Genomic DNA, 27,678 nt, shown 5'->3' with positions numbered 1-27,678 from the left:
AGCAATTTGGAGATCATCGTTATAACATCACAGATTTCATTTCATGCAATAACCCCAAAGCGCCCCCCCCGCCCTGTTTTTTTTTTTCTTCCCCCCAGCCAATCGCACATGTTCGGCTGCAGAGTTTACCTGTGTAAACAACCAACCACCTCAGCGGAAATGCATCCCTCGTGACTGGGTGTGTGATGGCGACGCAGACTGTGCAGATGCTTTAGACGAGCATCACAACTGCACGCGCAGATCCTGTGGCATCAACGAGTTCACCTGTAGCAACGGCCTCTGCATACGCAGCTCTTACAGGTTGGAAATGAAAACAAAATCCATAAAACAGCATGGACAACATGACAATCATAAGAAACATGAGAGTGATTTGGTCTCACATCTGTTGATTGGCACAGTGTGAATTAGTTGAGAGTGTAAGTGTGGGAATAATGACACAGTCCTGCCAATGTTGTATTGACAGGTGCGACCGGCGTAATGACTGTGGTGACAGCAGCGATGAGCAGGGCTGCACCTACCAGCCCTGCCAGCAGCACCAGTTCACCTGCCAGAACGGCCGCTGCGTGTCACGTGACTTCATCTGCGATGGGGACAATGACTGCGGGGACGAGTCCGACGAACTGGACCAAATGTGCCACACACCACCACCCACCTGCCCACCTGGACAGTTCAGATGTGACAACGGACACTGTATCCCGCTGAGTAAGGTGTGTGACAGGAACGATGACTGCTCCGACAACAGCGATGAGAAGGGATGTGGTGAGTGTGATGAAGCATCATGTCAGAGATCTGTTATGCATTTCAATAATTCAGTCCCTAACAATAAGTGTCTTCAACCCCCAGAGCGTTTATGTTTGTCTGCTTTAGAGTTTCTTAAACGGTTGCAAAAACCTTGCAGATGCTGTTTGAAGAGTGCTCTCTCAAGGGGGGGGGGTGTGTGAAGAAAATGTTAATGTGGAGCATATCAAATTCAGAGAGAAATTCAGCCACAGCTTTGAAGTCTCAGTGCTACTGTGGAATGATATATAGTAAATAGTAAAGGACATCCTATGCTTCCTGCAGGTATAAGTCTACTACAGTACTTAAGACTGAGTTATAAGCCTGAAATATAAATACCATGAAATTTGTTGATTTGAGTGCATCCAGCTGGAGTGGGTAAGGCTAGAGGGATAGGACCTATGTCGGATAAAAGAGGTGATAAGATATGAAACGGTAACACATACAAGGTACGAGCGACAGAATCAAATGAGAGGATAAAATTATCACTATTTACAATACAGACTAGGTTACAGAAAAATAGCCATGCTTGCCTTCTCTGTAAAACATTAAAGAAAGAAAGGTTTCTTTTATTTATTTATTTATTTAGATCCAAGTAATTTCTATGCTTTCAGACAGATAATACTTTTTTTCAACAAGATGAGTGTGAGGGAGAAAAGTTCATTCCACTTCAGTTTAGTATTTAGCTTCAAGGCTGTTGAAAGGAAAATACAGGTGGGAAAAGTTCTTGCAGGATTTGATTCAAGACTGGCGGGGGTATTGGAACCTCTCCAGGGGCAATGGGCATTACCAGTCAACCTGCTCTGGGCCTCATCTAGTTCTCTCTTAATCATTTTCCCCACAAATGACCACTGATTATTTTAGATTAATGGTTGTGAGGGAGTGGGTGCAGAGGGGAAATATGTGCTATAGATTCTTTGCATTAATTCCCTGTGACTTTGGTTTGTTTTGCAACTTCTGCTTTGCTTTCTATTTAATTCAAACTCTTATTTTTCCCACATGGGTACATACAGTACACACATGCATACATTCATAGCTACACACAACATTACTTAAAGGCTTAAAATAGACACAAAAGTGGTTGCTTTACTATGACATATGACTGAAGTGCACTAAAGCACTTCAAGAAAAGAAACTTACTTCGAATAATAATAGATTAATAGCTGATTACGGACATTTGTTTTACCATTAGGCTAATTAGGATAACAATTAATGATTTTTTTTGCTTCTAAATTCTATGATATTGTTTACAATAAGTAGCTCCCATTTTCTGTGACATATGTCTGACTGCACTCTTAATTTAAAAGTTTATCTTTTCCATTAAATATATGTCTTTCCCTCTGATCAGTTTTGAAACCTTTGATAGCCCAGTTGAGCTCATTTTTACAAATTTTCCCTGATCCCAGGTATCAACGAATGCACAGACCCGTCCATCCACCACTGCGACCACAACTGCACGGACACGCCCACCAGTTTCATCTGCACTTGTCGCCCGGGATACCGCCTCATGTCTGATAACAAGAGCTGCGACGACATCAACGAGTGTGCCGAGACGCCGAGCGTGTGCAGCCAGGTGTGTGAGAACACGCTCGGCTCCTACGTGTGCAAGTGCGCCCCCGGGTTCCTCCGAGAGCCAGATGGACGGAGCTGCCGTCAGAACAGCAACATCACACCCTACCTGATCTTCAGCAACCGCTACTACCTGAGGAACCTTTCGACGGATGGGGAGGCCTACTCCCTGATCCTGCAGGGGCTGACTAGTGTGGTGGCCATGGACTTTGACCGTGTGGACAAGCGTCTATACTGGATCGATGTGAGCCGAAGGGTGATAGAGAGGATGTACTTCAATGGCACCAGCAGAGAGGTGGTAGTCAATGGTGTGCTTCATGGAGAGGGCCTGGCAGTTGACTGGATAGCCAGGAAACTCTACTGGGTGGACAGTTTCTTGAACTGTCTTAAAGTGTCTGAACTGGACGGGCGTTTTGTGAGGAAGCTGGCTGAACACTGCGTGGATGCCAATAATACCTACTGTTTTGAAAATCCGAGAGCCATAGTTTTACATCCCAAATATGGGTGAGTAGTAGGCAAGGAAATCTTATAGTTCAGGGTGTCCAGGTAGCGTAGCGGTCTATTACATTGCCTACCAATGTAGGGATATCCAGTTCGAATCCCCATGTTACCTCCGGCTTGGTCGGTCATCCCTACAGACACAATTGGCCGTGTCTGCGGGTGGGAAGCCAGATGTGGGTATGTGTCCTGGTCGCTGCACTAGTGCCTCCTCTGGTCGGTTGGGGCACCTGTTTGGGGGGGGACTGGGGGGGAATAGCGTGATCCTCCCACGTGCTACATCCCCCTGGTGAAACTCCTCACTGTCAGGTGAAAAGAAGCAGCTGGCGACTCCACTTGTATCGGAGGAGGCATGTGGTAGTCTGCAGCCCTCCCCGGATCGGCAGAGGGGGTGGAGCAGTGACTGGGACGGCTCGGAAAACAGGGTAATTGGCCGGGTACAACTAGGGAGAAAAAGGGGGGGGGATCCCCCCCCCCCAAAAAAAGGCATCTTATAATTCAGTTATAGTTTTTATTCAGAGATATGGAGTGTCAAAACTACATAATGATGCAATCTAATCATTTTCTTGGATCCCTGACAGATATGTCTACTGGACAGACTGGGGAAACAAAGCCTTTATAGGTCGTGCCGGGATGGATGGATCAAACAAGGCAGCCATAATCACTACGAAGATAGAGTGGCCTAATGGGATCACCATTGACTATAGTAATGACAAGCTGTACTGGTCCGATGCGCATCTCAATTACATTGAGTAAGTACATTTCTCCTTCACGGAAGATAAGCAATCACATTCTTTTAGCCAACAGTAAAAGGGAAACTGCAGTATTTTTTGTAAACCTGAGCCCTGTTTTTCTATTATTAAGAGCCAAACCAAGTGATGGGTAGTACAATCTTTTAAATTGATCCAATATTGAGGAGGCTAGCATCAGGGGACTGATGTGCACCAAACTACAATGTAATTCTTTGAGGCATTAGTCCTTGCCAAATGACATCCACTGGAAGATGTCTTTTTTGTCACTAACAGGCTCAGAATGTTTTGAGAGGAGTCTGAAGTGACTTAGACACTCTATCAACAATGAAATTATATAGGTATCAATCAATTTCTAACCTGGAGCGGAGGTCTCGTTCAGTAATCCTGCAAGGAGTGAGATGTTGCAGTAAGACAATAACGGAAGCTACAGAGAGTTGAAGAAGTGCAAAAAAGAAAATGCAATAAAAAATAAATAAATCAGGCCTCGGTAAAAGATACCAGACTTTACCTTTGATGCATTGAAACTCATACACACCTGTTGATTGTTTATTTCTTATCTCATTACTTATTTCTGTCTCCAGGTACTCAGATTTAGAGGGCAATCACAGACACACAGTGTATGATGGAAACTTGCCTCACCCATTCGCCCTCACTGTGTTTGAGGAGACTATATACTGGACAGACTGGAACCTGCGCACCGTGGAGAAAGGAAACAAATACGATGGCTCTGGTCGTCAGGCGCTAGTTAACACCACACACAGACCCTTTGACATCCATGTGTGCCATCCCTACAGGCAACCTATTGGTAAGTCCCTGAGTATCCTGTGTTCAACAGCTCACTTCCTCCTATTATCATTCGACTCATGGCTTGAGCTGAGATCATTATCACCAGCTTATCTTGACATTTCCTGCTTCTGGAGTCCATTTAGATGTTTGCTTGTAGCTGGACAATGCAAGGACTGTGTTTGTGCAGCTGTGTTGAATAGAGATTGTTTGACCCTCTGTGGCCTATTTTCTCTGACAGTGACCAATCCCTGTGCGGGGAACAATGGAGGCTGCTCTCACCTGTGCCTGATCCGTAACGGGGGGCGGGACCACACCTGTGAATGCCCAGACCACTTCCTGACTGTCCAACTTGGGGGTGTGACCAGATGTCTTCCCATGTGCTCCAGCACCCAGTACAGATGTGCTGATAATGAACGGTTTGTTGAGCTTTCTTTGCACCGGACCTCAACTTTAAAGGAAAACTATGGTATTTTTTTTATCCTAAGCCCTGTTTTTCTATCATTAGGAGTCATATACTAAGCGATGAAGTGCAAAACCTTTTTAATTGATTCAGAACTGAACAAGCTAGCATTAGCCCATTGCTGCACATCAAGGTGTAAATTAATCCTTCAGGGCAAATGCACTGCCAAACAATGTCCACTGAAAGTGCGTTTTTTTTTGTGGCACTAACACGCTCATAATGTTTTGAGGAGTGTGAAAACACCTTCTATTATGAAAAAACCATCTTAATACAGTCAACCAGTGCAGTGATAGAGCTCTTTAGCATTTTCTCATTAACCCTTCCACTGTTGTGTACGGCTCACTCTTCAGGGGATTACGGATTGAGACTTGTGGTTTGAGACTTCTGCTTTAGAAATGGATTGATATCTACATATAATTATATAGATATATAATATTCTATGATTGATGTTTTGTCTAAGACGCTTTAGACTCCTTTCATTACATCCTGAGCCTGTAGTGCCAAAAGAGAGCTCTTCTGGCAGATGTTGTTTGGCGAGCGCTGTTCTCCCGTAGAACTATACATTGAAGCTTGGTGTGCAGCTGACATGAGCTGCTCAGGTAAGAATCAATTTAAGAGATTCTGCAACCCATCGCTTGGTTTGACTCCTAGGAAAATCAGGCTGAAGTTAAACAATACTACAGTTTCCATTTAACTGTGGGCTAAAAGAATTTGATCATTTAATCATATGTGAAGGAGAAAGGCCAGAGTTTTCCTTTAGGTCTTGGGATCTTCTGAACTTACTTAAGGGCAATTTAATATTTTCTCTGTTAATAATATTAAAAAAAGGCAGCAGGAAGAATGGATAAAAATAGAAACTTGTGTGAGGCTGTGGTATAGGCACTCAGCAGTGTCAACCCTACATCTGCTTCAACAGCTGCATTCCGATCTGGTGGAAGTGTGACGGTCAGAGAGACTGCAGGGACGGCTCCGATGAGCCCGCCACCTGCCCCCACCGCTACTGCAGGCTGGGGCAGTTCCAATGCAACGATGGAAACTGCACCAGCCCTCACTTCCTGTGCAACCTGAACCAAGACTGCCACGATGGCTCTGATGAAGACCCTGTGCTGTGTGGTAGGTCGTGTGTTTGCTGTTGCTTTATTTTAATTTTGATACTATTATCTAAGCTGTATTTTAAAAAACTAATGCTATCTCAAGAAAAATGAATATATATGTTTTTATGTTTACCTCAAAATTAAAACCTAGTTGTGCATGGTGCTTCCTTAATTCAGTTTCAATCAGGACAACTCATGTTTGAAGTACTTCATTGCATCGATGTGGCAGTATGACTTTGCGCTTTAGTGATGGGTGGCTCTGCTGTAAACAGATGGCACATGAAGTACAATAAAACTATCAATAACATGGAGCAAAATCCCTCATACAGCACATAGACTATATCCAAATGGGTGACAGGGGGTGGAGGTGGTTGAAAAGCAATGAAGTAGGCACAACAGAAGCAGCATAAGCGTATGTATAATCTCATCTCACCAGACCTTTCTCCACATTTCATTTAAGTGCTATATCAGCGCACAGGATGTTTCCTATCATCTGCCACTCACGAGCCTCTCATCTGAGCTAACTTGAATTTACATTTACAATTCCATTTACTCATTTAGTTTACGCTTTTATCTAAAACGACTTACATTTTAGGTTTTACTGATTGCCTATAGTTCCTTCCATGGTCAGGCGCTCTCCTACGTTGTTGATCTAATTTGCCCCTACACGACATCAAGATCACTTCTTATGTCCACTGAAAAATCTTTACTGTCTGTACTTCGTACCAGGCTCCAAACCACGGGGGGTCGAACTTTCACAGTAGTTGCCCCTACAGTGAGGAACGCTCTCCCCTTGACTTTACAGACTGCCGAGTCTGTGGTCAGTTTAGTCTTGCTTAATTTGTACATTGCTTGCTTTTTTTTGGCTCATGTATTCTCTGTTTATCTTTTATTTATCTATATATCTATGTACGTATAACTATCTATCTATCTATCTATCTATCTACACACACACACACACACACACACACACGGGTTCGCTTCCCGGCTGCCCCCTGAATTCGCTGCAACATGAGTCCAATGAGTCAAGTAAATTCTTTATGAGACGGTACAACCCAAGTGGGTGCTACACTTCAGTGGTGGGTGAAGTGAGTTCCCCACTTCACTCTGGAGCGCTTTGGGTGTCTAGAAAAATGCTATGAAAATGTAATGATGATGATGATGATGATGATTATTATTACAAGCCTGTTTCATGCCATAAGCATTCATCAGCTTAGGATTTCTTTTAACAAAGTTTTATATATTTATATAGTTTATTTTTCCTTTTCTTTCACTGTGAAGCACTTTGTGACTCTGTCTGTGAAAAGTGCTATATAGATAAACTTTGAGGCGTCCGAGCTGCGTAGCGGTCTGTTCCGTTACCTCCGTCTTAGTCGGGCGTCCGTACAGACACAATTGGCCATATCTGCAGGTGGGAAGCCGGATATGGGTATGTGTCCTGATCGCTGCATTTACACCTCTGGTCAGTTGGGGCGCCTGTTTGGGGGGGAGGGAGAACTTGGGGGAATAGCGTGATCCTCCCACGCCCTACGTCCCCCTGGCGAAACTCCTCACTGTCAGGTGAAAAGAAGCGGCTGGCGACTCCACATGTTGGAGTATTGGAGGAAGCATGTGGTAGTCTACAGACCTCCCCGGTTTGGCAGAGGGGATTGAGCAGCAACCAGGACGACGCGAAAAATAGGGTAATTGGCCAAGTACAATTTTGGAGAAAAAGAGGAGGAAAAAAGCCAACAAATAAATAATCTTTACTTACTTACACAGTAGCCCAGTAGCCCAGTAGTTAGCACTGCTGCCTCCCAGCAAGAAGGTCCTGAGTTTGAACCCCAGGCCATCCCAGGTCCTCTCTGTGTGGAGTTTGCATGTTCTCCCTGTGTCTGCGTGGGTTTCCTCCGGGTGCTCCGGTTTCCTCCCACCATCAAAAAGACATGCGTGTTAGGGGCGATACTCCTGTCTGTACAGTACACAAAATGGTTTGATTGATTGACAGTGTTACGTGTTCATTTGAATGACAGCCCACGGAAAGAAACCGTTTGTAATTGTAATTCGTTGTAAGAATACAACGTTGAATTAAAGTGGCTTTCATTTTCACTACTTACTTATATGGGAGTCAGAAATCAGCATACAAATGTGATTGTTACCAACTTGCATCAGACATGGTCGGCACATCAGAAGTGCATGTCAAGTTGAGTGCATTTAGTGTAGGTGTGCCTTAGAGCACCAAGAGACTGTCAGTAGGAGAATCAAAGTACAAAGCAGATGTATGTTGCTCCAAGTCAGAAAACGGGCAAATTATGCTTTCAAGTGGAAGTAGAAAAGGGCTAAATTGTAAACCAATAACAAATGGTATCTAAGTATGGGCACAATCATAACAGCCCAGTTCACATTCATAGCAAAGAACCAACAGAGACCACTGTAAGGATTAAGGCAGGCCTTGAAGAGGAAACTTTTTGGTGGAGGAGGAGGTGGAGGTATGCACTTGAGAGAAGAGGAAGGAACGTCAGTAGGAGCAAGACGGAATACATATGCATGAATGAGAGGGAGGACAGTGGAATGATGAGGATGCAAGGAGTAGAGGTGACGAAGGGGGATGAGTTTAAATACTTGGAGTCAACTGTCCAAAGTAACGGAGTGCAGAAGAGAGGTGAAGAAGAGAGTGCAGGCAGGGTGGAGTGGGTGGAGAAGTGTATCCGGAGTGATGTGTGACAGAAGGGTACCAGCAAGAGTTAAAGGGAAGGTTTACAAGATGGTAGTGAGACCAGCTATGTTGTATGGTTTGGAGACAGTGGCGCTGATGAAAAGACAGGAGGTGGAGCTGGAGGTGGCAGAGATGAAGATGATAAGATTTTCATTGGAAGTGATGAAGAAGGACAGGATTAGGAAGGAGTATATTAGAGGGACAGCTCAGGTCGGACAGTTTGGAGACAAAGCAAGAGAGACGATTGAGATGGCTTGGACGTGTGTGGAGGAGAGATGCTGGGTATACTGGGAGAAGGATGCTGAATATGGAGCTGCCAGGGAAGAGGAGAAGAGGAAGGCCAAAGAGGAGGTTTATGGATGTGGTGAGGGAGGACATGCAGGTGGCTGGTGTGACAGAGGAAGATGCAGAAGACAGGAAGAGATGGAAACGGATGATCCGCTGTGGCGCCCCCTAACGGGAGCAGCCGAAAGTAGTAGTAGTAGTAGTAATAGTAGTAGTAGTAGTAGTAGTAGTAGTTGAAGAGGAAACTTTTTAGAGCTTTCTTGAAGAGAGTAAGTGAGTCAGTAGTTCTGATGGCGACTGGGAATGTGTTCCACCATTTTGAGGCCAGGTGGGATAAAAGTCTGAACCTGGACCTAATTGTCTTTCCTTTAGATTCAAGATTCAAGATTCTTTATTTGTTACGTCTCATTGTACAAGTACAAGAGAGTAAAATTCTTGTGTTTCGGCGCCTCAACACTGCAGCAACAGTAGTAATAAATAACAAAACGGAACAAAAAAGCAGTAACAATAATAAATAGTGTGTGGTGTATGTAGGGTGCTGTGTGTGTGTGTGTGTGTGTGTGTGTGTGTGTGTGTGTGTGTGGGCCCAGCCTTAATAAATGTGCATATGTGTATGTCTAGCCACCCACCAGTGTGAGACTCACCAGTGGCAGTGTACCAATAAGCGCTGTATCCCTGAGTCGTGGCAATGCGATGGCGAGGATGACTGTGGCGACCGATCTGACGAAGACGCTGCCCATTGCTCCAGCAGGACCTGTCGCCCTGGACAGTTCAAGTGCCGCAACGGACGCTGCATCCCACAGAGCTGGAAATGTGACGTGGACGATGACTGCGGGGATAACTCTGATGAACCCCTAGAGGAGTGCAGTATGTGATGCCCCCATACCCCCCCTCTCTATCACACACACACACACACACACACACTATTTGTAGCTTTCTTGTCATAGGACAGTCTTGTTGGGATGAGGAAGCAGATACAGTATTTTACAATCTACATTGACAGGGAATGACCTAATAATGTCACCAAGAAATAGTTCTTAGTGTTGTTTTCCTCTTCTGCTTCTTCTTCTTCTCCTTCTCCTCTTCTTCTTCTTTTTCATCTTCTCCTCCTCCTCCTCCTCTTCTTCTTCTTCTTCTTCTTCTTCTTATTATTATTATTATTATTACTGTTATTATCATTATTATTGACTGTCCCTGATGTTTCCTCTCTTCAGTGGGACCGGCCTACCGCTGTGACAACCACACAGAGTTTTCCTGCAAGACCAACTACCGCTGTGTCCCACTTTGGTCTGTATGCAATGGCCACAACGACTGCAGAGACAACAGCGATGAGCAAGGCTGCGGTGAGTCCAAAACCGAGGCCCTGTTTACTTCATGACGGTGACCTGAAATGAAATATCATCAGGAATTTGCATGAAAACAGCAATCATGTTAATGTACCACTCTCCAATTTGTTTCCTGCAAAGTCTTTTGTGATATGTTGAATTTTTTCTTTTCTTTTTTTTTTTATATAATCCAAGAAGGCTATAAAAAAAAAATCACAGAAAGCAAACAGGATCATTTCTTTCTCCGAGTGAAGGGCAATTAGCCAACACCTCAGCCTCCTGGAGCATTACAGAGTGAGGTAGTGGGAGGTGGTGATGGAGAGGGTCTCATCACTCACCCTCCCCTACCATTCGCCTCTCCCTAAGAGTGCTACAGATTTATTAGCTGTCTGTGCCCATGGGTCAGTGTGTGTGTGTATGCATGTGCCTGTGTGTGTGTGCTGCGCCCGTGTGTGTGTGTGTGTGTGTGTGTGTATGTGTTGCTCTGTCCTTGTGTGGGGGCAGGGTTCACACAAGTCTCTTTGTACTTTGCTACGATCCAAACACACTAGCTGTGGCTCTCCCGTCTCTTATCAGAGGCCCTCACTCCATTAGCGCCATCCCCGCGCAGGAGGGGAGATCAGCGCTAATCTGCCCTTAAGAATGCAGCAGCCGGGCCAGGTGGAGCGCTAGGAGGCTAAGACTGGCTAACGCCGTGCTATCTTTTGACCCCCAGTGCTGTATGGTAGAGACAGCTCAGACCAGCCCTCCTCCACATCTCTACCAATTTTCTTACTCCTTCTCTTCTCATCTCACACGGTCTTATCCTACAGAGACACAGGCTGGCATGGAAAGAGCTCCCCCGTCCATCTGAGACATGCTGTTCTACTCCCTGTGTGAAAATCGGTGGTTTTACAATTAGGTTTAGTTTTCATCATCTCTTTATTATTTTTATCGTTAAAGGCAACATTAAAGACTTTTTATCTACAGAATATTACAGTTGTTATTAAAGCTTTCGGGACCGTAGGGGGGAGAGTCCAGAGGTCAAATAACTCGCAACTCTCAATTTGCTGTTTGTGCGAATGTGACTCTGGGTCTTTATTTCAAATCCCTGGTTCATATTCTAAAATTGTTTCTCTAAGGAACTAGTCATGAAGTTGTGGGTCGAAGACATCCTTAATGGAAGTGACTCATGTCCTGTTCTTCCTCCCCTTACATATTTTTGAGAAAGTCCACTTCTACCGAACAAGTACTCTTTCTCAGTTTATATTGTTTCATATTGAGATTTGTAGATTTCTAAAACAGATTTTCATCTGGCCATTTGTAAGAAATTAAAAATTCTATTTCCATGTAGAAATGAAATGCAGCCAAGAGTAGCGGCAGGGTTTCACTGAGTGTTTGTGTACACTAACATCTCAATAAAACATTCTAAAAACTAGTCGATCTCATCAGCCCAAGAACAATTTCAATGAAGAAAAATTTGTGTTTTTTGATAGAAATTAGGTGCAGCACGGTGGCACAGTGGTTAGCGCAGTCGCCTGACAGCAAGAAGGTCCTGGGTTCGAACCCCGGGGTAGTCCAACCTTGGGGGTCATCCTCTGTGTGGAGTTTGCATGTTCTCCCTGTGTCTGAGTGGGTTTCCTCCGGGTGCTCCGGTTTCCTCCCACAGTCCAAAGACATGTAGGTCAGGTGAATCGGCTATACTACCCTAGGTGTGAATTTGTTGGCCCTATGATGGACTGGCAGTCTGTCCAGGGTGTCTCCAGCATCCCCATGACCCCAACTGGGACAAGTGGCTTGGATAATGAATGAGTGATAGAAATTAAATCTAGATAACATTTAGCTTTTGCTGCTAAATTTCAAACACAACCGCCAGAGAGCAGCATGACAATTTATGGTTTTCCTGCCTCGCTCTGATTTTGTGATGAGGCATCATCAACACTCCCACCTCTCAAAAGAAGAGCTTGTAATCACAAGGGGGCTGTAAGGAACTTGACATGTAAGGCCCTGCTCATTGACATGCATGCATTATGTATCATGGTCACATGCACACTGCACGCAGCTATTCTAGTTCTACTGCACACGTAATCTCAGTGCAATACATTTTTAACAAGTAGAATAATGCAGCATCATCATGCACACAGTCTCAGCTATGACTTTTTGCTATTATAGTCTTTCAAGGGAAAAAAAATCAACTAAAATTATTGGCTTTACATCTAGTCAGCTCAGCTGTCGCTTTATTTGTTGAAGTATGACAGTATGTTACAATTGAATATTTCAGGTCTATAGCCTACATTTCATTCAGATTTTACATAATTTTTCAGACCAGTCATTACACATAGCTGACGGTCACATGCACCTACTAGCTTTGGACACCTGCACAGCCACCACATCTCTGGAAGTGTTGACAAATTTATCCAGCGAGCCTCACAATGACTTATGAAATTCTTCCCTCTTTTTAATTTTTATTTTCCATTTCACAGCACCCATCTTTATGTTTGTGAAACTGGTCACGCTCTCATGCAGCCAGCATTGTTTCTCCTTCTTCTCCGCAGTGAGCAGTGAGATGGAGCACGCACTACCTAACGACGCAGTATCGAAAATGAAAAAGCCTGAGTCATTTGTTAGATTTTTTTCATGTAATTGAATTGGCACACGGGAATTTCGTTTTGCAAGCATGTTGGGTCAAGAAAAGTCATAAGAATATCATATATCTCAAAAAAACTGCAGGATTGCAGGCCAGTTGCAAGGCCCTAGGCCCTAGAGGCATGAGGCCCTGTGTGGTCGCACACTTTGCACAGCCCATGCGACGGTTCTGCTTGTAATCATAAGAATATGGCATAAAGAGTCAAAATTAAAAACAGAAAATGTACTTATGCCCCCTTCTCTGACATTAGCCACAACTACTAAGTACCTCAGCACCTTTACCTTTGAATTATTTTAGTGGAAAGCACTTGGTTGTCATGGCATTTAATTGGACTTGTCTTGTTCTGGTGTCAGTTTTTACATACCTTTTAGCCCCATTAGTCTTGAGTTGGACTCATCATGTCAAAGTCATAGACTTGACTCACACTTGATAAGCTTCAGTTTCAGACTTGACCCCCTCCCCCCCGTGTGATCCTCCTTTTGTCTGCCATTCTTCCAGATGAGGTGACCTGCGATCCTCTCGGAGACTTCCGCTGCGACAACCACCAGTGCATCCCGCTCAGATGGAAGTGTGATGGGGACAACGACTGCGGAGACAGCTCTGACGAACGCAGCTGCTGTGAGTGCCGTCCACCGTCAGTCGTGACAAACCCTCGAAATCATCAACTTAAAATCATCAGCTTCCTTTGCGTCTGAACTGCAGATTTCTGTTAACGGCATGGCCTTCAACCGTGTGGCTGTGAGAGGCTGTTTGAGCACCAGTGAGAGTTTAGGGGTGCGCCTTTATCTTCGTTTGCATAGCTGTCAAGGGAGAGTGTCCACATTACAGTGATCCAAATAAAAACCAACCCTCTAAAGTTGGGTATGTGGTTTTCACATTTGGCTAAGTGTATGTCAAGTGGATTTAGTGTGGAATAGGTCCAGCGAGTCATCCATTTGAAGTAAGGGTGTTGATGGCAAAGAATGGGCATGCTATTGTTTTATCAGATAACGGGGAAGGGGTTGTAAAAGGATCGACACGTCTGTTGAGGGTGCAGCGCTGTGAGAGTCCGTCTTATCGGCTGTTAGAGAAACAGGCTGTCCTTGGTGTGTCAGGAAGAGGGAGGTAGGGAGTCTGTCACTCTTTGCCCCGGAGCTTTTAAACAAGTCTAAGCGCCTGCCAGCTAATGGGGGAAAAGTAATGTTTGCAGAGGAGATCAGCAACTGGGTCCGCATGATTTCGTTGCATGTTAAAACTTGAATGCCCCTCCCTTTCTAAGTCTGTTGCTGATTTCCTTCCTGTGATTTCTGTAAGCTCACTGAAGAGGCAGGTCTGCACATTTTGCTGTGTTTTTTTTTTGTTTTGTTTTTTGGGTCCCCGTGTCTCCACGGTAAGCAATGATGAACAGCAGTTGAAATCTCACCAAGCTGTTGATACGGTGCTGTGTAAGGGGAGTGTCAAATGAACGCAAGGGGACATAATTCACACGGCAGCATTTGGCAGTTTTGCAGTTACACACAGTTGACTGATTTCAGAACTTAAGAATCAGAATAAAGGGCGTCCGGGGGGTGTGGCAGTCTATTCTGTTGCCTACCATCATGGGGATCACCAGTTTGAATCCCCGCGTTACCTCCAGCTTGGTCGGGCATCCCTACAGACACAATTGGCCGTATCTGTAGGTGGGAAGCCGGATGTGAGTATGTGTCCTGGTCGCTGCACTGGCACCTCCTCTGGTTGGTCGGGGTGCCTGTTCGGCGGGGAGGGGTTACTGGGGGGAGTAACGTGATCCTCCCATGCACTATGTCCTCCTGGCGAAACTCCTCACTGTCAGGTGAAAAGCGGCTGGTGACTCCACATGTATCAGAGGAGACATGGGGTAATTGGCCGCATACAACTGGGGAGAAAAAGGGGGGAAATTTAAAAAAAAAGAAAGAATCAGAATAAGAATCATCTTTATTGGCCAAGTATATTTACACATACAAGGAATTTGACTCCAGTTTAGTGGCTGTCAATGTATTTACACAGAAGAGTCTGTACGAATCTGCTGAGAGCAGAACGAAAACAAAACGAACACCTGCAGTATTTTAAGACTTTTGCATGAGGAAAGCACCATTTAATCGTTCCCTGTTTGTTTTGCTTCAGCCCCGAGAGCGTGCACGGAGAGTGAGTTTCGCTGCGATAATCTGCATTGCATTCCTGACCGTTGGGTCTGTGACCATGACAACGACTGCGAGGACAACTCGGATGAAAGGGACTGTGGTAAGTGGAGGCTCTTTGTTTTGGCCCCGGGTCTGGCTGTTTGTCAGTAACTGAGGGCTGCACTAAGCTATGAAGCAATAGCACTTCATTTTTAAACCATGCCATGGATGGACGGGACCACCAACTTTCATTTTGTACATTGTTGAAAAGGGCCTTCTGATGGGGGATAAATTCTACTCCAGTAGTGTGATGTCTTTATTTTGTTTTTGTTTTGTTTTTTTACTGTGTATTTAAAAATGCAAATAGTTTGAAATAAGAATGCTGTGTGGTTATTGTGCATTGAGAGCTGGTTTGGTTTTGGTTGCGTTGCAGAGTTGCGAACCTGTCACCCAGGCTACTTCCAATGCGGGAGTGGACACTGCATCGCTGAACGCTTCAAATGTGACGGAAATGCCGATTGTTTGGACTACACAGATGAGATATCATGTCGTGAGTGTCCCTAGACCAATGATTTTCTCTCTGAACTCCTAAGAGATTAAGTTTTCTTTCACCAACGCAGCTTTTTACAGCTGCCACTCCAACACATATAGGTTTTGGATCACCTTCTACCCACAGTTTCATTAAGGTGTAAAGACAACAGGGTTTTTTGTTTTGTGTTTCTTTGAGTGTGACATCATGTTTGTGGCTATGGTTGTTGTCATTGTTGTTGTGGCTGGTGGTTTCAGCAACCCGCTTTCCCAATGGCACATACTGCCCCCCGTTCCTGTTTGAGTGCAAGAACCATGTCTGCATCCAGCCTCATTGGAAATGTGACGGGGACAATGACTGTGGAGACAATTCAGACGAGGAACTCCACCTTTGCTGTGAGATACAAGCACACACACACACACACACACACACACACACACACACACACACACACACACACACACACACACACACACACACACACACACACACACCAAGTACATCTACAGCCAAGGTAGTTTAACCAAAGTCCCGCCAAGAAATCACTTAGCGTCAGGACTGGCTCACTATGGGCAAAATATATTATTAATTTATCCGATAAGAACTTTAACATTCATTTCTTTGTTTCCTCAAGTTTTGAAATAGATCAAAGTATGCGCGAGGCCCTTGGCAATTACCTTCGTGTTGATGAGCTATTGTCATTATTATTATGCCAGTGGTAGAAAATATGGAAAAGAACATGTGTTTGCATGCAGTCTTCAGGATTGTGGGTTTGACTGAACATTTTCTTGGCTCCAACAATGTTTCTGTCGTCCTCCTTCCTCAGTGGAGATCCAGTGTGACGCTCCGTTCCGTTTCCGCTGTGACAACAACCGTTGCATCTACAGCCATGAGCTGTGTAACTCTGTGGATGACTGTGGCGACGGCACTGATGAGAGACAAGACAACTGTGAGGACGAGACTGCTTTTCTGCTTCACTGTAGAACAGGGCACACACTGCACAGCTACCATAGTGCTAGGGTTTACTGTCAATCAATTTCCCCTGTATCCACTAAGTCCCCTGAATCCAAAAAACCTGGGTCAGACATGATCAACAGCGACTATCTGTCGATTTAATAATTTTGTCTCCATGCCAGGTCAAAACCCCACGCGCAAGCCCTGTTCAGATGACGAGTATAAATGCAGCAACAGCCAGTGCGTCCCTCTGCAGTACGCATGTGATGACTATGATGATTGTGGCGACCACTCGGACGAGCTGGGCTGTCGTGAGTACACCAAACAAAGGCTGATTTTCAAAGAACTAATCTTTTCTAGTCTCTCTGTATATATACATTTCTATCAGTATAACTGAATTCCTCCAGCCCGGGAACTCAGACTGTTTTTGGTGAGTTCAACAGGTCTTGCAAACAGATGAGTTGAGTCAATTCAAGGTCGTAATGAAATGAATTGAATATGTGTGCAGTCCCTCTAGAATTCAAATTCATAGGCATTCTTTTGGCAGTCGGGTGTATACAGGAAATCTATTAGTTCCCCTTTTAGTAGTCACCTCTCAGTCTTTCTTTAGCCCACTTTTCTCCCTTAAATATGATGACAGGAATCCCAGCATAGTGCTTTGGCCATGACTCTTGCACTACCTGTTATAATAGGTAGTGCAAAAGTGCAAGACTAATAATTATTAGTGGCGGCTTGCAATTTTGGTGATCCTGGAATTTGAACTTCTATCGCTGCATGCTTTGTAAGTCACTGTGGGTAACGGTCTCTATTAAATACCTAAAATTCTATCTGTAAAACGTTTGAAATGTAAAATTAAGGTGAAACATAAATATTGAAGTCAGGCATGAACACTGTAAGGACACATAAGATTGGAATCAATCTAAAAGCAGTCGCCTCCACGATGCTTAACGCGACACACAGACATGCAGTATTGTAAGTGTGAATTCCACAGAGAATTCTTGATCTGGGTATTATTCTAAATTTTGTATTTTTGTACACATGCCCCCTTAACCCAGCCCCACAATCCACTCCACCCTGCACACGTGTACGTTATTTTCTAGGAGGTCACCGTTGTGCTCAGGTTTTAATTTGTAGAAATTAAAACCTGAGCACAACGGCGACCTCCTGGAAAATAACATCACAAAATCATACAAGAGGGCCGCAGAGATCGCCGAAAGAGAAGTAATGATGAAAGATGAAAACATTGCCTCGGACCTTAAGTTAGACAACCGCATTGATGTCACTGCTCGGAACCGAGCCTTATCACCCTGAAGGACCACAAACCAAACGTTTTAACTGATGATTGCTTATGGCATGACACAGGCTTGTACTGTCTCATAAAGAATTTACTTGAATCACTGGATTATATATATATATATATATATATATACACGTATATATATACACGTATATATATGAACGTGTGTGTAGCAAATTCAGGGGAAGCCGGGACGTGAACCTGGGTCTCCCGTACCACGGGCGACTGTGCTAACCAGTCAACTAAAGACTCCGACCCGTTGGCCAATGGGCTAGTGAGTCTACACATCCATGGTCATTACACTACCCCTCCTTCTTCATGAAGCGCGTCCCCATGATTCAGCATACCAGCTCCCTCACACCTCTGGGTGCACGTGCTTCCGATCGCCTCATGGTCTCCCCATCCCACTTCTGACACCAAAGTGGCAAATGAAGGGGCAGCCAGGAAGCAAACCTGAGTCTCCTGCACCACGGGCGACTGCGCTAACCGGTCAACTAAAGGGTCTGACCCATTAGCCATCGAGCTAGCAAGTCTACACATCCATGGTCATTACACACACACACACACACACACAATACTATATATACGTATATATCTATATATATATATATGGCGTTTTTTTTCCCCCCGAAACTGTCAATGGTGTTATAAGTGCTCAACTAATGAGGAGCGGAATATCAATACAGATGCAGGAAAAAAAAATGTATTTTTTCCGTTTGGAAAAGTTTTTACAGGAAATATATATACCCCTAAGATATATACCCGTAAAAAAGCAATAATTCAAGTAACCCAAATAAATGTGCATCTAATGAATAAACACAAAAATTTTCAGAGGTTTTGATCAAAAATCCTTCCGAACAGTAATTACTTCAATAAACAAAAAAAAAAAAGTATTCAGTTTAATAACCCTTGTATATCTTTCACATTAAATGACTACCTTAGGTACCTTTTAATTAGATTTGTGGGCCACCTTAAACAGTAACTATACAGCATAAACACCATAAACCTAGGTTGTGCTAAGCTGGCATTTAAATAAAAATGAAACCCTCGTTGCAGGCCTGAATCGCTGCTTGTGTGTGGTGTGGCCGCAAACTAGAATGGCCCCTTCGCTCGCTGCCGAGCTAGAGAAATGACTGCAAAGTACCTGTAGTGATGGTGACCGAGACCAGACGTTACCGTCCGTTCAGTATCAGCGCAGGCAAGTTCAGGCAGGCAGCTGGTAAACACTACCGTGTCCGCCGATACAAGTCAATGTCCCTGTCCTCTGTTCTCTGGGCGGGTGGACAGCGGGAACGACGAAGTAAATCTTTAACTGTAAAACGTCTCACTGATCTGGCGTGCACCAGCTATCGATAACACCCACTTGTTGGGCAAACAAATGGAATAAGCGGCGACTATACTGTTTGGCTAGCGGCCAAAACTAACCATCCGACCGTTTCCAACTCAGCTTTGTCCAAGTTGGAAACTATCCACAGAGTTGGAAAAGTTATATATATACACTACCGTTCAAAAGTTTGGGATCACCCAAACAATTTCGTGTTTTCCATGAAAAGTCACACTTATTCACCACCATATGTTGTGAAATGAATAGAAAATAGAGTCAAGACATTGACAAGGTTAGAAATAATGATTTGTATTTGAAATAAGATTTTTTTTGCATCAAACTTTGCTTTCGTTAAAGAATCCTCCATTTGCAGCAATTACAGCATTGCAGACCTTTGGCATTCTAGCTGTTAATTTGTTGAGGTAATCTGGAGAAATTGCACCCCACGCTTCCAGAAGCAGCTCCCACAAGTTGGATTGGTTGGATGGGCACTTCTTTGAGCAGATTGAGTTTCTGGAGCATCACATTTGTGGGGTCAATTAAACGCTCAAAATGGCCAGAAAAAGAGAACTTTCATCTGAAACTCGACAGTCTATTCTTGTTCTTAGAAATGAAGGCTATTCCATGCGAGAAATTGCTAAGAAATTGAAGATTTCCTACACCGGTGTGTACTACTCCCTTCAGAGGACAGCACAAACAGGCTCTAACAGGTACTATTTAATGAAGATGCCAGTTGGGGACCTGTGAGGCGTCTGTTTCTCAAACTAGAGACTCTAATGTACTTATCTTCTTGCTCAGTTGTGCAACGCGGCCTCCCACTTCTTTTTCTACTCTGGTTAGAGCCTGTTTGTGCTGTCCTCTGAAGGGAGTAGTACACACCGGTGTAGGAAATCTTCAATTTCTTAGCAATTTCTCGCATGGAATAGCCTTCATTTCTAAGAACAAGAATAGACTGTCGAGTTTCAGATGAAAGTTCTCTTTTTCTGGCCATTTTGAGCGTTTAATTGACCCCACAAATGTGATGCTCCAGAAACTCAATCTGCTCAAAGAAGTGCCCATCCAACCAATCCAACTTGTGGGAGCTGCTTCTGGATGCGTGGGGTGCAATTTCTCCAGATTACCTCAACAAATTAACAGCTAGAATGCCAAAGGTCTGCAATGCTGTAATTGCTGCAAATGGAGGATTCTTTGACGAAAGCAAAGTTTGATGTAAAAAAAATCTTATTTCAAATACAAATCATTATTTCTAACCTTGTCAATGTCTTGACTCTATTTTCTATTCATTTCACAACATATGGTGGTGAATAAGTGTGACTTTTCATGGAAAACACAAAATTGTTTGGGTGATCCCAAACTTTTGAACGGTAGTGTAACTTTGTTAAAAGAAACACTGTTTCTTTTATAGTTTTACTTAACTCACTGGATTTTATATAGGCAGCATGGTGGCACAGTGGTTCGCGTGGTCGCCTCACAGCAAGAAAGTCCTGGGTTCGAGCCCCGGGTAGCCAACCTTGGGGGTCGTCCCGGGTCGTCCTGTGTGTGGAGTTTGCATGTTCTCCCCGTGTCTGTGTGGGTTTCCTCCGGGTGTGCCGGTTTCCTCCCACAGTCCAAAGACATGTAGGTCAGGTGAATTGGCCGTACTAAATTGTCCCTAGGTGTGTGTATGTGTGTGTGTGTGTGTGTGTCCCCGCCTGTTATGCAATGACTGCTGGGATAGGCTCCAGCATGCCTGCGACCCTGAGAGCAGGATAAGTGGTTTGGATAATGGATGGATTATATTAAGATAGATGTAGGAAAAAAAACTTTTAATGCATTGGAGATATCTGATGTCAGGTAAAGTTGATTGTATGGCATGGTGTTTTTATATGCAAAATATATGATATACATATGTCTAGAGAAAATGGGGCTAATGTCATATCTACTCTCATCAGACCATGGCAGCGGGCGCTCTTGCAGCGAGAACATTTGTGAACACAACTGCACCGACCTGATGGATGGAGGCTTCCTCTGCTCCTGCAGGCCTGGCTATAAACCCAGGGTGACAGACAGAAACACCTGTGAAGGTACATGTGTGCGACATACGGCCGGCCGTTCCTCAGTCTGAACACTTCTCATTAGATCTTATCATTGAGAGTATGTCAGTCCACTGGATGCTGCCTCCACAGTGTTTCATGGTCCCTTTGTTTGACTCTTAAAACAGATGTGAATGAATGTGAGGTCTATGGAACGTGTCCCCAGGAGTGCAGGAACACCAAAGGCAGCTATGAGTGTTTCTGCGCCCAAGGCTTTGTCTCGGTTGGTGAGCCGCATGGCGTGCAATGTGCTGCCCAGGGTAAGAGCTCACACACGAGGGCCAACCACAAAGCACTGAAAACTCCCCTTTACAATTATGCTTACTGTTTTAAAGAGGGCTATGTATAATATTTCAGCTTTCCTGAAGCATAACATAATATCAGCAGAGGTTGCTGAAATGTGTTGATTTAAAACAGATTTCTGCTTTCAGAAACAGAGGCTGCGCCAGTTAAATTGCTTTTTACGTTGTTTGAAGCCCCATCACCCAAACGACTTGGCTCACACTCAGTCGTTGGCAAACTATGCAGCAGTTATAGCAAACAACATCTGCTCATGAAATTCAAAAGCGGAAGACGTCAGCAAACGTGCTGCATGTCCACCACCACTTATTTGAACATTTTTGTGTCTTGCTTGCTTTGATTTGTTGTTTGTAACGTCGCTCAGCGATAGTGGTCAAGAGTCAAACAGAATTACACATAGCACCTTTTAACAGCTGAAGTTATGAGTGAAACTGCTGACAGTGTTCACCACAACCTTCCTTCTTCTACAGGAAACCCGCCGGTGCTGCTCCTGCCCGACAACATCCGTATTCGTCGTTTCAACCTGTCCTCCGAGCAATATTCAGACTATGTGGACAACGCTGAGCACATACAAGCCCTGGACTACCTGTGGGACCCCGAGGGAATGGGACTCAGTAAGACAGCCAATGCGTTTTTTTAGTCAGTTTTGTCACGGTTCGGGCTCAGTAGTTAGCACTGTCACCTCACACCTGTAGAAGCCTAGGACTGCTCTCAACCCTTCTGTGTGGAGTCCACACGATTTGCTTGTTTTTTTGGTGTCTCCAGTTTCCTCCCAGAATCAAAAGACGTGCTTTTTAGGTGCATTTTGGACTGATATTAGGTATAACACACCTTTCGGGTATGACTGGTGTGTCAATATTTGTGTGTGTTGAGCCATTGATTGATTGATGGCCCATTGGGGGTGTCTCCTTGTTTTCTGCCCAATGCCAGCTGAATAGCCTCTGCCCCCTGTGTCCCTGAGTATGTATAGTAAATGTATTAATGAATTAATGTGTGGCTAACGAATTCTTGAATGTTTGGCTATAGCATGGCTGTTGAGGTTCCCATCACAATCTTATGACTCTTTTCCCTGCGGTTCCTCAGGTATTGTGTACTGGACCGTTCTGGGTCGGGGATCTGAGTTCGGTTCTATCAAACGGGCCTATATGACCACCTTCAACGACCATGGGAACAACCCAGTGAAGGAGGTGGATCTGAATCTGAAGTACATCGCAAATCCAGACGGCATCTCTGTGGACTGGATTGGCGGGTACTTCTCCAAGCAAAGAACTTTGCATTAACATACTGTATGAGTTGGTCTCAGCGACATTTCTTAACTCAACATCTCTGTGTCACTTTTTTTCAGGCATATATACTGGACGGATGCAGGGACCAATCGTATTGAAGTGGCCAAACTAGATGGGCGGTATAGGAAGTGGCTGATCCATACTGACCTTGATCAGCCTGCTGCCATTGTTGTCAATCCAACACTTGGGTACTGACCTTTAGTTTATTTCAAAACACCGTCCAACCTGTCATAGTTAAACATATACATATATACACTCACACACATCTTTTGCTTTGCTTGTATTGGTAGAACCATGTACTGGACAGACTGGGGCAGGAGGCCCAAAATAGAGACGGCCTGGATGGATGGCCAGCACAGACAGGTTTTGCTGGATGAGGATCTTGGCTGGCCTACTGGCCTGGCTGTTGACTATCTGAATGGGAACAGGATCTACTGGTGTGACTCCAAGGAGAACATCATCGAGTCCATGAGGCCAGATGGCACAGATAAAAAGGTCATCATTTCAGGAGGTAAGCATACGGTTATGCAAGGCCTTTAGTTTAAAGGTGCATACACACGCATTGTCATGCAGTTCACTCAGTTAATGATGGAAGTGATGGTATGATTTATAAAATGTGTTAATGGTACCACAATATTGTGTGTTCAAGACATTGGAAACCCCTACAGTGTGGATGTCTTTGAGGGCCATGTGTATTGGACAACAAAGGAGAGAGGTGAAGTATGGAAGACTGATAAGTTTGGCAGCAGAAATAAAGTCAAAGTACTGACCATCAATCCTTGGCTGACTCAAGTACGAATCTACCAGGAGCACCGGCACAACCGCTCAGGTAAGAAAACAATGAGATTGCAATATATTCCACATTATACACACACACACACACACACACACACACACACACACACACACACACACACACACACACACACACACACACACACACACAGAAGAAGATAGCAAATGAAACTACTCAAAGGCGAAGTGGGGCTTGACAGAATCACACTGTTGTTTGTCCATCGCAGCGACGAGGACCATCTAGTCATCCTGTCAGGGTCAATTTCTGTGGGTGCGAAGATGGTTGTTTAGTCCAGTCTGCACCCTGAATGTTCTTTGGCAGTGTGGGCATGGGATAGTGGGAATAGCTGGAGGGTTGCTGGCACGGTCTTTCCTGGCCTGCCTGCGGCTCTCAGCCGCAGTAGTCCTGGCAGCCTCATACGTGTTTGCACCATTTCAGACAGCTGCACGCCACTCTCCTCTGTTCAGAGCTTTGTGTTCCCATCTGTCGTAGTTGATGGCGAAGGCCTTTAACAAAACCTTCAAGGTGTCTTTGAAGCGCTTTTTTTGACCACCTTGGGAGCGCTTGCCTTGTTTGAGTTTGCCATATAACAGTTTCTTTGGGAGCCGGTGGTCTGGCATGCGAATTACGTGGCCCACCCAACGAAGCTGTGATTGCATAAGGATGGTGTGTATATTCAGCAGTCTTGAGCGAGTGGGGACCTCTGTGTCAGGGATCTTGTCATCCCACTAGTTTTCTGAGGCATGTGGTGTGAAAGTGGTTAAGTGATTTTGCATAGAGTTTGTAAAACCAACCTCATTTATCACTGATAGATTCATTCCCTTAAACCAAAAGTGTTTAATAACTGACTCCCCTCTCCTTCCACATTCAGAAAAGATTCATGTCATACTTTTTGTAACATGCACGAAAATGCAGCATGTTTGCACCTTGATAACATTAAAAATTGCAGATTTCATAACAAGAGAAATGTCTGTGAGCATCCCATAAATTTGTGCATGAGCCAATCTTTTTAAATGTTTACAAACTCCCCATACAAAATGTTATCATGTTTAATTTTGTGTAACTTTTCAAAGCTCTCTTTGCTTATTCTTAATTGCATAAGTACGAAAGAGGAGAGGGGGGTAATCACTTTCAAGATGTGACAAGACATGGCCAAGTGTGTATGTGTGCTGAAAAAGATCTTCAGTAGTGGTGGTACAAATGTGTTAGCGGTGCGGTCTTATGGCAGAATAACACTAGTGACATATTTTCCAAGGGGGTTCGTTTTGTATTGGACAATATGTAATTGTGTTTTTTCCTCTCCCTTCAATCCCCTGCAGTACCCAACCCCTGTAAGGATATGTGCAGTCACCTGTGTCTCCTCCGGCCTGGAGGATACACCTGTACCTGCCCACAAGGCTCCTCTCCGGTTGGATTCAATCCCGATGAATGTGATGCAGGTAGAATGAGGGGCATCATCTGATCTGATTGCAAATTCTGCCTGACTTCTGTCTCGGCTGTTATGTGATCTGGCATCCATACTCTCTCCATGCATGGCTGCTCAAGTGTCTGTGTGATACTATGACATTGTGGTGAAGTTGTTGTTATTGTTGTTGCCGTTATCGCTGTTGTTGCTGTTGCGGTTGTAGTTGCTGTTGTTTTTATTTTTTGATGAAGCTGAGTGTGCTTGGCTTTCACTCCTGCAGCCATTGAGGCACCAGTTCCAATGCCCCTTGCATGCAGATGCATGAATGGTGGGACTTGCTACAGTGATGAGGGGGGTCTGCCGAAATGCAAGTGAGTGTAATTTGCAGACGCCTTTTGCAGCAGGCAATTATGGTCTTATCTACCAGTCATAACGAAATGTATGTAATAATTTCAGTCTTTTGTATGAAATCCAGACTCCTTTGCACCCCTGTGAAGATTATGCGGCCATGTTCTCCCAGTGTATAAGAGGAATTGCCTTTCTGTCATGTTTTTCTCTAGATGTCCATATGACTATGCAGGCGGTTACTGTGAGATGGGGAAGTCAAGGGGTGCACCAGCAGGCACAGGTACTATGGCTCCCCTCTCAACTTTTCAATCATATGATATGTTTATGAAATAGCTCATAAATCTGCAAGTGCTTTAACTGCCACTTACACCAGGGCTTGGTTGTGAATGTTGCATCACATTTGGAATGATTTAGTTGCCCTGTGATGGACTGGCGGCCCGTCCAGGGTGTCTCCCCGCCTGCTGCCCAGTGACTGCTGGGATAGGCTCCAGCATCCCCGCAACCCTGAGAGCAGGATAAGCGGTTTGGATAATGGATGGATGGATGGATGGATAGTTTCATTTTGTTACTTCACCAGGAATGTTAACAAAAAGTTATCAAAAAAATGAGCTGGGGGTAACGTCTTTGCACTGCAAGACTCAATGGGAGCTGGCCGGCTCAGTGACGGTAACGTTGTGCCGACACTGAGTAACTCTTTGGGAACAGTTGGTCTCGTTCAAAGGTGCAAGTTGGATCTCAGTTCTGTTTGTCAGCAAAAACTGAATTTGTTGTCAGACAAAAAAGAAATGTAATGAATAGCCCTCACACATTTTTACTCCATCACTCTTTAACCTTCCCCCATAACTCAGCAAACTAATGGGTCATCTGGAAGTCATTTACAGTTGTGTTTCTGTGTACAACTAAAAAAGAGGAGGGTCAAACCATTTTGTTTTTTCCTTCAGCTGTAGCGGTTCTCCTGGCAGTAATTATCATCTTGATCACTGGGGCTTTAGCTGTCGGGGTTTTCCTCAACTACAAACGAACAGGCTCCTTCATTCCCTCCATACCCAAGCTGCCCAGGTACACTAGTTTATCAAGCTTTAGCACCAGTCCATTTTTGATTCTGTTCCACTTTCCCTGACCCTCAGGGAGTCAGCCCAGGCCTCTTGAATGAAATACCCAGGCATTAAACCACTTAGCATGAATAGCACACAGTTGACTGTTTAGGTCAGAGTTCACATGGGAGTCTATTTTCATCCTTTCCAGCTTGAGCAGCCTGGTGAAATCTGGTGACACTGGGAACGGGGTGACTTTTCGCTCAGGTGATAATGTGGATCTGGGCCCCTCACACATCGGGGTGTCATTCATCGACACAGCAATGCAGATGGTAAGTACTGGAGTGTGACGCTTAAGCGCCTGTTAGTCACCCAAGTATTCAGAGCTGTACTGTCAGCATTTTACACTTCTATTTGACCAAAAATACAAAAAAACCCCCCAAAAAACAGATTGACCTTGGGACACTGACATTGTATTTATTAACAGGATTGTGAGATTTTAAACCCATGAATGTGACCGTTTCTCTCTGCAGCCAGTGGAGACAAGGGTGTTATTGTTGTGTGACGGCACTCAAAGTGTCATTTGAAGTTGACGCTGAGCAACTGTCCACATGCACATACAGTTTGACAGTGTGTAATATGTTCAACAAGTCCACAGCAGCTCATTTACATGAACCTGAACGCAATGATCGTCTCCATAGGATGATAACTTTGCCATGGAGGCGGGGAGGCAGCCAATCACGTTCGAGAATCCTCTGTATGCCTCTGCGTCAGGAGTCTCTGGCGACCCCGCTGTCATTCACGCCACACAGGTACACAATTCACAATGTTCACTCACTGTTTTGTAAGCCATCACGTATGGAAAGGCTGAATCGTAGCGAGGACAGATGCATAAAACAAACTTCCTTCTCTGATCGGTCACACGTCACATAGGTAACTGTCAATGTGAGTGGCGAGCAGATGGAGAACAACTTTGTAAATCCGGCGTACCGCGTGGAGCAGAGCGCAGGCATTGTGCAGACGTCGACAGTCAGCGCAGCACCTGTTCAGGTGGGCTCCTTTCAAAACCCACGTAGATCAGAAATGATTTAGAAAATACCGAATGGCTACGTGACTGTTTGGGGTTCTGTTTTCAGGAGTCCAAGTGGAGCTTCTTCAAAAGAAAACTGAAGCCGAGCACCACGTTTGACAACCCCTCCTATTCAGAGGTGAGGCCACAAACTCATCAACTGGGCAATAATGTAGCGAGAAAATGTTTGGGCCGGCACTGATGATGAACTCAATAGAAAGAATCCTTGGCTGGGCGTCCGGGTGGCGTGGCGGTCTGTTCCGTTGCCTACCAACACAGG

The 27,678-nt window shown here is 44.6% G+C and overlaps 1 protein-coding gene across 1 annotated transcript in view; it reads left to right on the top strand.

Annotated features, from left to right (window-relative positions):
* The window catches only part of lrp2a (low density lipoprotein receptor-related protein 2a), a 66,940-nt gene that overhangs the window by 37,282 nt on the left and 1,980 nt on the right, over nucleotides 1–27,678 (top strand). The window contains 30 exon segments of the mRNA XM_056290153.1: nucleotides 99–300; nucleotides 464–759; nucleotides 2,184–2,850; nucleotides 3,426–3,596; nucleotides 4,178–4,401; nucleotides 4,621–4,798; nucleotides 5,759–5,955; nucleotides 9,538–9,783; nucleotides 10,131–10,259; nucleotides 13,366–13,485; nucleotides 14,989–15,105; nucleotides 15,418–15,534; nucleotides 15,771–15,908; nucleotides 16,340–16,462; nucleotides 16,650–16,778; nucleotides 21,020–21,151; nucleotides 21,289–21,420; nucleotides 21,931–22,074; nucleotides 22,544–22,709; nucleotides 22,806–22,934; nucleotides 23,037–23,257; nucleotides 23,396–23,575; nucleotides 24,862–24,981; nucleotides 25,228–25,318; nucleotides 25,508–25,575; nucleotides 26,237–26,354; nucleotides 26,541–26,661; nucleotides 27,031–27,141; nucleotides 27,263–27,379; nucleotides 27,466–27,537. Of these exon segments, the coding sequence (XP_056146128.1) occupies nucleotides 99–300; nucleotides 464–759; nucleotides 2,184–2,850; nucleotides 3,426–3,596; nucleotides 4,178–4,401; nucleotides 4,621–4,798; nucleotides 5,759–5,955; nucleotides 9,538–9,783; nucleotides 10,131–10,259; nucleotides 13,366–13,485; nucleotides 14,989–15,105; nucleotides 15,418–15,534; nucleotides 15,771–15,908; nucleotides 16,340–16,462; nucleotides 16,650–16,778; nucleotides 21,020–21,151; nucleotides 21,289–21,420; nucleotides 21,931–22,074; nucleotides 22,544–22,709; nucleotides 22,806–22,934; nucleotides 23,037–23,257; nucleotides 23,396–23,575; nucleotides 24,862–24,981; nucleotides 25,228–25,318; nucleotides 25,508–25,575; nucleotides 26,237–26,354; nucleotides 26,541–26,661; nucleotides 27,031–27,141; nucleotides 27,263–27,379; nucleotides 27,466–27,537 (4,976 nt within the window).

Source organism: Lampris incognitus, chromosome 11 (genome assembly GCF_029633865.1).
Source record: "Lampris incognitus isolate fLamInc1 chromosome 11, fLamInc1.hap2, whole genome shotgun sequence".
Taxonomy (NCBI): Eukaryota; Metazoa; Chordata; class Actinopteri; order Lampriformes; family Lampridae; genus Lampris; species Lampris incognitus.
The sequence above is the reverse complement of the archived record's forward strand: the minus strand, read 5'-3'. Positions and strand labels throughout refer to the sequence as shown.